Below are 9,688 nucleotides of genomic sequence, written 5' to 3'. Positions count from 1 at the left end.
AGAATGCTTATGTCCAATCGATCGTTGTTGACGAATCTGTAAGCATCGTACATAAGCTGAGCGCGATTACGGTGATGTACTTTATGGGGTTGCTCTACCAAGCCATCAGCAATTAAATGCCAGTTTTGTTCATCGTAGTTAATGCGATAGTAACCCGTGGATTGTTTATTCAAAATCAACCAATCATCAGCGGCAACTTCTTGGTCGGTGATAGTGATTTGTCTGGTATTGAGAAGGTAATGCGAAGCCGTTGTATTACGGAAGTCTGACTTGGAACGGGCAACATAGTTGAATGGCACGTAGTATGTTTTGTCCGAAGTAATGTTTACGTTATCATTGTAAGCAGTTTGGGTGATCGTGAACGTGTTGGAGCTGTAATTTCGTGTAACTGTTAGTAGTGGATAGCCAGATTGCTGTGACCATGTGGGGAACATAACGTCTATGCGCGCGGGAATGCTGAGTTGGTGTTCATCAACAGCACTCTGCAGTGCTGAAAAAAGCTCCCATTCCTCGGCAGAGTCGAATGCGCTGCATTAGTGGTTTGAGTAAGATTTAAGCGAAATTTATAAACAAGTAAAGCACTACTATATATGAAAACTTACTTCTGAGTTAGATATTTGTTCAAACCGGAACGAAATACTGAATCGCCGAGAGCATGCTGCCACATGAAAAGTACCGAGCAAGGTTTGGCATAAGAAGAGGTACCGTACCGAGCTGAAATCTCGGTGGGTGTTTGCGCATAATGGGTCATGGGCACCACGCTACCACTACCATCATAAATAAGCGCCGATTGGTAGTTGTTAGTATGCATTATTTGATAGACGTCCCACTCGGGATTAACCTAAATATGTTGGAGTATTAGAGAGGTGATAAGAAGTGGCATAGCATTCGTTATCCGCTTTGATTGCCAATAAAAAAAACTCACCTCATTTACGCCATGGTATGAGAAGAGTGTCGCGAAACCCTCTTTGAGCCACAGATATGTCCACCACCTAACTGCTACATGATTACCAAACCATTGGTGTGTGAATTCGTGTGCGATGATATTGGCGATGGAGTTCTGTGTGCTTGACGTCGACGAACTTTTGTTGTAAAGCAAGTACGCTTCACCATAAGTGACCAATCCCCAATTTTCCATAGCGCCACCCTTTCCAGGTATTGCCACTTGTACCATTCTCGGCAGCGCAAAAGGCACATCGTAGTACTCGGCCAAGCGCTGTAAGATCAATATACCCGAGAGTAGACCGAATTCATGATTGTCAACAGTTCCCGGCTTCGAATAGAGCCGGTGTGGCAGTGAATGCAACACACCTTCAGACCATTCATAGTCGGACACATGGAAAGCAATCAAATATGTGGAGACAGTCACATTTGTCTTATCGAAGACCGTTACACCAGTTCTGCAAAGAGAGACCATTTTTAAGGTAACACATTTTTATATAACACTAAATTTAAAGTTGTATGCTTACGAGCTGGCGGTTTCGTTTATCGGCATATTGGATATTGCACTATACGAAGGATCGTGTTTGATGGTTATTGTGAAGGTGGCGCGTTTGGCTGGTTCATCGTAACAGGGAAATGCGTGGCGGGCATTTGTGGATTCGAATTGTGTTGTTGCCATATAACTGTAAGTAAAAAATTTATTTTTAGCAATTAGACCAATATATATATGTGATTTCATTATGCATTTCTTATTGTCTTACTGCACTTGATTGAGTTCGTCAGTGTAGGAAAGTCGATGAAATCCTCCAGCGTCGGTTCGCAATTGGCCATTATACGCAATAGTCAAAGTCCAGTTAGTATCTTTGTTAAGGCTAAGACTTGCGTTTACTGGTGTTAGACTAAGGAATTCCCTTTCGGATTCGTATGACCAACTCAATTCATACTCAATTGCATTTGCTTGGCTTGCATTTTTTAATGGTGGCCTGGAAGCCTTCAAGTTGACGCGCATGTACTACAATGGTTCTTGTGTCCTCGGTAACCGTTATCAGAATTTGAACTTTGCCGGTAAAATTTCTTGTACCGTTATGCACATTCGTTGTCAATTCGATGTCGTAATGTATGGGCTCGGTGTTGTTTGGCAAGCGGTAATTGCCATCAGCACGCACGCTATAATCAATTCCTGATTCTTTTTCAACGATATGATCGCTTGGACTTTCAATGTCCTGCGGCGGCAGATGAGCTACTGATGCCTCTGAGGTCTCTAATACAGATGAGGCAATTAGGGCCAATGTGGCCAAAAGGACAACGTTCAGTTTAACTTTAGTGTGGATCATTTCGTGAACTAAACGGCCGCAGCTCAAGAAACGAAATACTCAAAAGAAATTTATTGTGGGTCATTTTTAAGGTCTTCAAATTGACTTGGGTTTGGCTATCAGTAATATCGATTTGCAATTTACGTGATAGGCAAGTGATTGATTGTAGTGCTTTTCAGATTGGATTGTGGATCTAAGCGGTGTCTGCGGGCGTCGAGAAATTTGTTTCGTTTAATTCGCATTTGCTATCTTTATGAAGCATTATTGGACATTCCGATTAGTCTAATGGATTTTAGCGGTGTTATGAAACATTTATGACACCCGCATATCGGGTCATAAAGGTTGATAAGAGGTACATTTTTTTAAATAAGGAAGTTAAGTGCACACTTACTAGGCATTTTTGTATTTTATTTACATTTATGTAAATGTATGAGAAGGTTTTTCGCTACTCACATCAGTATATTTCAATGGTCACGTACAATCAAATTATCAAATAAACTTTATTATAACAACCAGCTATTTTCGATTGCTTACTTTGAAGTTAGTTTGCGCCAGTACTACTTTCAAAAGAATTTGATATACGATGCCATAAATTGGCCGATTTTTTTGTGATTTGGTGACTACGTATTGAAGCATGATGCCATAGACGTCGTTGAGTACAAAATTCCGATTTAGTTTGTGCCCACGTCTCGCTATCAAAAAATTGTATTTGCCTAAACTGTGTCAAACAAAAAATTACTACATTGTTTTCTTTCGGTCTGGATGTGTCTTGATTAGGAATGTTAATCCCGGGATCCCGAAAGCCCGGCCTTTTTAAGATATGGGATTTTTTGTTGTTGTTGTTGTAGCGGCTACAACAACCCCGCCCAGATCGGTTAATTCCTCACTCGGGATTTGTAATTTGCAATGGTGGCAATAATAGAAACGGCTTATGTTAACAAGGTTTTGCTATATTTCTTTTGTTCATTTAATATTTAAATACTATTTTTTTATAAATGTAGAGCTAATTATACATGCACATAACACCGTGTGACAAGCAATTTTACATCAATCAATATATTGGCGAAGCCATGGGTCAAATACATGCAGTGAAATGATTTAAAAAATTTAGTGCAATATACTTTGGAAAACAGTATAAGTATAAAACTAAAAAGAAACTCTGTCCTTAAAGATTTTATCCTTGAATAACTTTGCAATTTTGCAATATTTTTGTAGAAAAAATTATATGCAGTCCTTCTAACTTTATTAGTTTAAAAAAATAAAATTGATTAAAATGGCATTTTCAATACCTATTCGTTCTTGTGAATCCAAACAATTTTAATTTTTGTAAATACTACAGATTTTTTTGGTACCCCTTTTTATATTCTACATTGCACTGAATTTTTTAAATAATTTTTAGAATTTAACCTATCTTTGAAATTATAAAGTTCTTATAAAACAAATTCTGAAACCAAAAACGCAGTTTTACTATATCTGGCCCGTAGTGTAGTGAGTATATTGATTGCTGAATTTCAATTGTTATTGTTCCAACCTGTATCAATCTATTTACTCATAAAGTTTAGAAAACTTCGAGGTACGAAATTTTATAAGTATAGCCCATTAAATTACAGGAGGATAAAGTGCAAGTTTCAAGTGACTAAAAGTAAAGTTGATTTTTTATATTTTTTTTTTGCTATGGGTGTCACGCCTTTTTTTCCCCTACAAAGTATGTTCGACAATTTATTTATATGAAAGAAAATGACCAGCATGGTTTAAAACATTCCTAAAACTCAATGGTATTTTGTAAATGCATGAAACTTGCATTTTATCCTACTTTAATTTAATGGGCTATAAAACTGCGTACCACAAATTTTTCTAAAAATGCTGATTAAAAAGTTTGAAAATTTATAATTTTTTGTACCAATTTTGAAATGCGCATTTAAATGCAGTTAATTATATGTAAAATGAGGTAGACTGTTATAAAAAAAATTTAAATATTAATTAAAGAAATGAAATAAATACTAAATGGTTGAAAAATGGCGTTTCTTTTATTTTTGCCACTTTTGCCGCGTTTCTTTCGACATGCCGTATGTTACTTTATCAGATATGTATGCGCTAAAGTATTGCTAAATGCATATAAATTTAATTAGCTTTGTTCTGTTACTAATGAAATATTTTTCAATTTAAATAATAAAGTGGATTTCAAACCCGTTTATTTATTACTTATTATATGGTAGGACAGCTTCTCAAACTATATTGATGCAATTTTCTCATGTTTAGTTGTTGGAAAATAATGAATATATAAATCCCGGCAGTAATCCCGGGATTGTATGAACGATGTCCCGAAAATCCCACGGATCGCGAAAATCGAAAAAATTACCACCCCTAGTCTTGATCCTGTTACGCATATGGAGGGACCTAAAGTTTTACCCCGCCTCCGAACGGCAATTGTATTTTTATGAGCAGATTTTTTAGGGCAGAAGTACACTCGGAGGTTTACCATTGCCCGCCGAGGGGTGACGGCTGATAGAAAAAACTGTTTTTTTTCAATTTATGTAGATGACACTCGGATCAGAGATCGAACCCTATTCCTACGTAGTGGTGGTATCCACTCTACTCACTCAGCCACAGCGGGCAACAGCAACATATATACTATATATAAAAAAAAAAAAACTAAGTAAAGCAAAAATAGCCAAAACTTTTAAAAATGTCGCGTTCGTATTTATATTCTCGCCACTGTATGTCTAAGGGAACTACGATAAATTGTTTATCGGATAACAATAATAAATATCGTTGACGTCAATTGCTGTGGTGGAATATTGAAGAATTTGCTAAATATTCGTATGCAAAACTATTAAGTACATATCAGTGCACAGTGGTTCAAAACTGGAATTAACAGCTCTATTCTGCGCTGGTAATATGAAGTTTGTAACCGGTAAATAAAGTTCCTGTCAATTTTTAAAACCTTTTCGCATTCTGCGTACTCTTGTAACCGGGAAATTTTGTTACCATCTCATAAGCTGGTAACAAATTATTGCCCCGTAAAATATGCAATGCCAGGATTTGCACAATTCTTCATAGCTGAATTGCTGAATATTTTAACTGCATTACCAACGTACCTAGAATCGCGGTGACAAGAACTGGTAACATTTTTTGGTAATACAATTTTACGGTTACAAAATCTTCGGTAACGTGCAGAATAGACCTGTAACTGTTAATAATTCACCGGAGCTTTAATTTTTAATGAAAGCTTATAAAATTAGCAACAGACCAGTTGACCCATAGTTTTGAATTTTTATTTGTTTATATTAATTTTTTAAGTGAAAAGTTCAGAAAAAATAGCAATTTTGGAGAAAATCGATTCTCCTTCTCTAGTTAGTAAATGTTGCATAACAAGATCTATTTAAAAACCATTGTGGGGTTCCCTCAAATCGAAATCAAATTCACAAGAAAAATTGTTTCACAAAAAATTAACGCGAATTCTCGGCAGCTTGCGGCTTGCACTTCAATCTATCTATAATCTATCTATAAAACTGCATACCCAAATTTTTCTAAAAACTAAAAATAAAGAAATTTTCTTTTAGTGATTTTTTTTTGTAAACATAAAAAAATTTTCCGGTATAATTTATTTTTTCGTTTTGGGGGAACCCTAAAATTGTTTTCAACTAGTTTTATTACTTAACATTAACTGGAACAAGAGTCGATATTCTTGAAAATTGACACTTTTTCTGCAGTTTGCACTACAAAGTTTAATATAAGCAAATAAAAATTCAAAATTCGGACTCAACTGGCCTCTTGCAAATTTTATAAGCTTTCGTTTAAAAAAATTGATTGAAAAATTAAGGCTCCAGTGGATTATGAGCAGTATGCCAGTTTTGAGCCACTTTGCAGCGCTGCTGGCCTCTGTAGGAAATGTGAACATTTCTTCATGCATGGCGGAAAAATTCCGCAGAATGATGAGAGCATTCTTATTCGTTGGTCATTCCTAGTCGGCAGTTGGTTGGCTATCGATATTTGTTATAAGTTTTGTTATCGATGTTACTATCAATTAATTAGTCGATCTTGTTATCGATATATCTATCGATATACCGATGTCGTCGTTGGTATATTTATCGATACAGTTACCGATATTGTAATCGATATAATAATCGGCACATAACATGTGATCACACGATTTGACATTACATGACATGACATCATATGACACTAAATCACATGATTTGACATGACATCACATCACATGATTATCATACATATCGCGTCATCGCACCTCACAGCATCTAGGTGAATATTTAGATGAAGAAAAGGATAAAAGCAAAGAAATTAAAAATAAAAACAAAGATGAAGGCCAAGGTAAATTTAAACACTTTACTTTTATATGAAGAAAAGAGTATAAAGATAAAAATTAAGATACAGGAAACAGAATAATATAAATGTAATTTGAACGATAAAATCAGGTATAAATAAAGAAAAAAGATAAAATACAACCTTAAGCTTATAACATTAAATTAACTAGCCTGTCAATTTATTCACAATTTTGAACCAAAAAAATGCATATGTACATAAATTCGTTACGAGCCAACTAGATACATATGTATCGTATAATTAATTTCTCCAGTGTGGTCCAGGCGCAGTTATTTTTATTTATTTTTTTTTTGCCGTATTTAGATGCCATATTTATGTAGTGGCCAATTAGATTCGATGTTAGCTTCTTTTTGTAAAAATATTAATTTCCTTGAACAATTTCTTGAAAAAATCAGTTTGAATTTCAATGAGTGCTCCTAATGTAACATAGATACATACATGTACATCTCCTGCAACATTTTCAAATGATTTCACCAATTATTTATTAAAACATTTGGTGTTGTAGCGAAAAATTTCTAACAATTTTTGTTTAGAATTTGACAAAAAAAATTAATTTTAAGATACATACATACTAAAATTCCCTATCTCAGACTTCGGTTCAAAAACGCCCTACCTCATTTGAAAATGTATTGAAAATGTGGTGAGATAGGGCGTTTTTGAACCGAATTTTGAGATAGGGTAGGTAGCCAAAATACCAACCTACCAAATGGATAAAAGCTTACCAGTTTTGGTAGAAAAAATCCACTTGTGGCAACACTGGTACCAATCGTAATGGTTTTGAAAAGTTTTGTTTCTTAACTTAAGTATAGGAGGGTTGCCACTGTTTAAAACTAAAATTCAATTTGCCTTAAGGGAATTAGCTAAGATAAATATGAATCATCATATAGGTGCCAAACGGAAAAGATTTTATAGGTAGTAGTTTGAAAATATTTTGAAGAGGGTTGCCACCTGCTTGGAATGCCAAATTTAGTTAACTTATACGCAAGTTATATGAAATATCAAAATATGGATGCTAAAGGAAAGAGTATTAAGAAGTCCTTAGTTTCAAAACTAAGAGCTGGTTCCTCCAACTCAACTAAACTTAGTTTAGCCATTTTTTGGGCTTAAGTCAAAAGTTAGCCTACCTTTTACACAGCTTATAATCGATTTTTTGATAGATTTTGTAATCGATTTAGTTATCGATTTTGTAATCGATCTTGTAATCGATTTAGTTATCTATATTTTTATCGATTTTGTTATCGATTTTGCTATTGATATTATTTTATGATTTTGATATCGACATCTTCATCCATTTTTTATCGATATCATTATCGCTTTTGTTGTCGGTTTTTTTTTCTTAGTGTGTGCTTTCGTTTTTGACTTGGATATGCTCTTAACCATACCACATACGTCTAAGTTTAGCGAATGTATATCCGATACAGCCTGCAGACCAAGATGAAGGCGTTGGACTGTTCCTTTTTTTAACTGAGATTTATTTTATCGGTACAGGGTGATTTGAAATTTGATGAAATTAAAAACCTGCACTAGCCGAGAGCTCTCTTCACTCAGAAACGGCTGTACGGATTTAGATGAAATCTGGCACTCGGAGCGCTTATAGCTACGGTGACCATCCGTCCTTTATTTTAAAGGACAGTCCTTTATTTTAACCCCCTGTCCTTTATAATTTTTGTCAAACTAAAGGACGCCATTTGTCCTTTATTTCTTAAACTGTCCTTTAAATTAGCTTTGGATTTTGCAGAGGTCAATTTTTAAACAATAAAATAAAATTAAAAATAAATTAAAAATAAAAATGTCCATAATGAAACAGAATGAAAACCATAGTCAGTTTGCTTCGCACCCCACTTAAGGGTCACGAATCCTTGATAATACTGATAAGCGAAAATATTTGTATTGTATAATTGAAAAAAAATAATTAACTAATATTTATTATATTTTCGCAGAAAAAATACTATAATTTGAGTAAAATTCATTGTAGGCAAAAGCACAGGGAGTGTTGTGCCCAGGATCGTGTTGAACGCTAAGATTTCAGATCCACTGAAAAATAACAATAAACCTCCGCTCAATTATGATAAACGCATTGTAGCAGCAAAGGATGGCGAAGTCCTTTATAAGGATTTGGTTTCATTTTTCGGAATCGGTTAAGATCCAGTTATAGCGCCATTCGAGAAGAGGAACTTGTACAATTTAATAAAATAATTAAATATGAAATATTTGATCTCAATTACCATCATACAAGTTGTATGTTCGTATTCTAAAATCATTAGAAAAAATGTCCTTCATTTTACGTTCGTTAATATGGTCACCGTACTTATAGCCATGACTAACATTTGGAATATTTTCTAGGTTTTTGAAATTCTATTTTGGGCGTTTTAACGCCATTCGGGTGCAAGTAATTTATATATTGGCATTGCTGAACACAAAATAGGCGTATGCTTGTGATTTACTACTTCTACTTCTCATTTCAAAGATGTTATATCGTAATTAGAATTATTTCCCCCTAAACTTCAGGTCCATAATTCCCCTTTAAAATTGTAATTCCATTCCTATGTCGTGCGAAAATTATACAAACTATCTGTTTTAATTTAATTTTAATTAAGTAATAATCATTTCTTTATAAAAGAAGTTAAACGTGTAATAACAAACTCATCTCCCCTTTTTCATAATCACTTTGCGTAAGAATTTCCCCGCCGCACGAAACATGTGCCCAATTTGTGTGGCACTGCTGCGGGCGCCCAATGAGGCGGCGTGTGTGGATTGTTGGCGTCGTTTAAACCATTCGTAAGTTTGATTGCTGAATTTTTCAAGGAAGATCTCACTGATTTTCACCTTCTTTCCGATGCGTGGCGAATCAGCAGCGATGACACTCTTTTCGCGGCCTACCTTCTGTAGCTCTGTGACAATTTTATTGCGTAAATCGAGGAACTGTAAAAAAAATCAGAAAATTTTAGTCTTGCACCTTTTTATTTGTGAAAAAGTGTGGCAATTACCTGTTCACGATGTACTCGCGTCATATATTCGGCTATGCGATTAAAATTCTCGACAAACATTTGCGAACGGCAGAGCACACGGTAATTGCTCTCGAAAAACTC

At 34.8% G+C, this 9,688-nt stretch overlaps 2 protein-coding genes across 2 annotated transcripts in view; both read right to left on the bottom strand.

Moving 5' to 3' along the window:
- Positions 1–2,276, bottom strand: part of LOC118751426 (aminopeptidase N-like) — a 15,051-nt gene extending 12,775 nt beyond the window's left edge. The window contains 6 exon segments of the mRNA XM_036486252.1: positions 16–528; positions 603–841; positions 926–1,400; positions 1,470–1,625; positions 1,704–1,912; positions 1,914–2,276. Of these exon segments, the coding sequence (XP_036342145.1) occupies positions 16–528; positions 603–841; positions 926–1,400; positions 1,470–1,625; positions 1,704–1,912; positions 1,914–2,276 (1,955 nt within the window).
- A 6,894-nt stretch (positions 2,277–9,170) lies between these two features.
- LOC118751424 lies at positions 9,171–9,682 on the bottom strand. Its single transcript, XM_036486249.1, has 2 exons — positions 9,587–9,682; positions 9,171–9,521 (listed from the first exon to the last, which is right to left on the bottom strand). The coding sequence occupies exons 1-2, from the start codon at positions 9,644–9,646 to the stop codon at positions 9,243–9,245; spliced, it is 339 nt and encodes a 112-aa protein (XP_036342142.1). The 5' UTR covers positions 9,647–9,682; the 3' UTR covers positions 9,171–9,242.
- Between the last annotated feature and the right edge of the window lie 6 nt (positions 9,683–9,688).

Source organism: Rhagoletis pomonella, unplaced genomic scaffold (assembly GCF_013731165.1).
Source record: "Rhagoletis pomonella isolate Grant_MI unplaced genomic scaffold, Rhpom_1.0 Rhpom_scaffold_00694, whole genome shotgun sequence".
Classification (NCBI taxonomy): domain Eukaryota; kingdom Metazoa; phylum Arthropoda; class Insecta; order Diptera; family Tephritidae; genus Rhagoletis; species Rhagoletis pomonella.
The sequence above is the reverse complement of the archived record's forward strand: the minus strand, read 5'-3'. Positions and strand labels throughout refer to the sequence as shown.

Excerpts from the sequence above, each read along its gene's own strand:
- LOC118751424 (XM_036486249.1), bottom strand. The coding sequence starts at position 9,646 with ATGTTTGTCGAGAATTTTAATCGCATAGCCGAATATATGACGCGAGTA. Across the intron at positions 9,522-9,586 it reads CGCGAGTACATCGTGAACAG|TTCCTCGATTTACGCAATAA; the intron begins GTAATTGCCACA and ends TTTTTTTTACAG.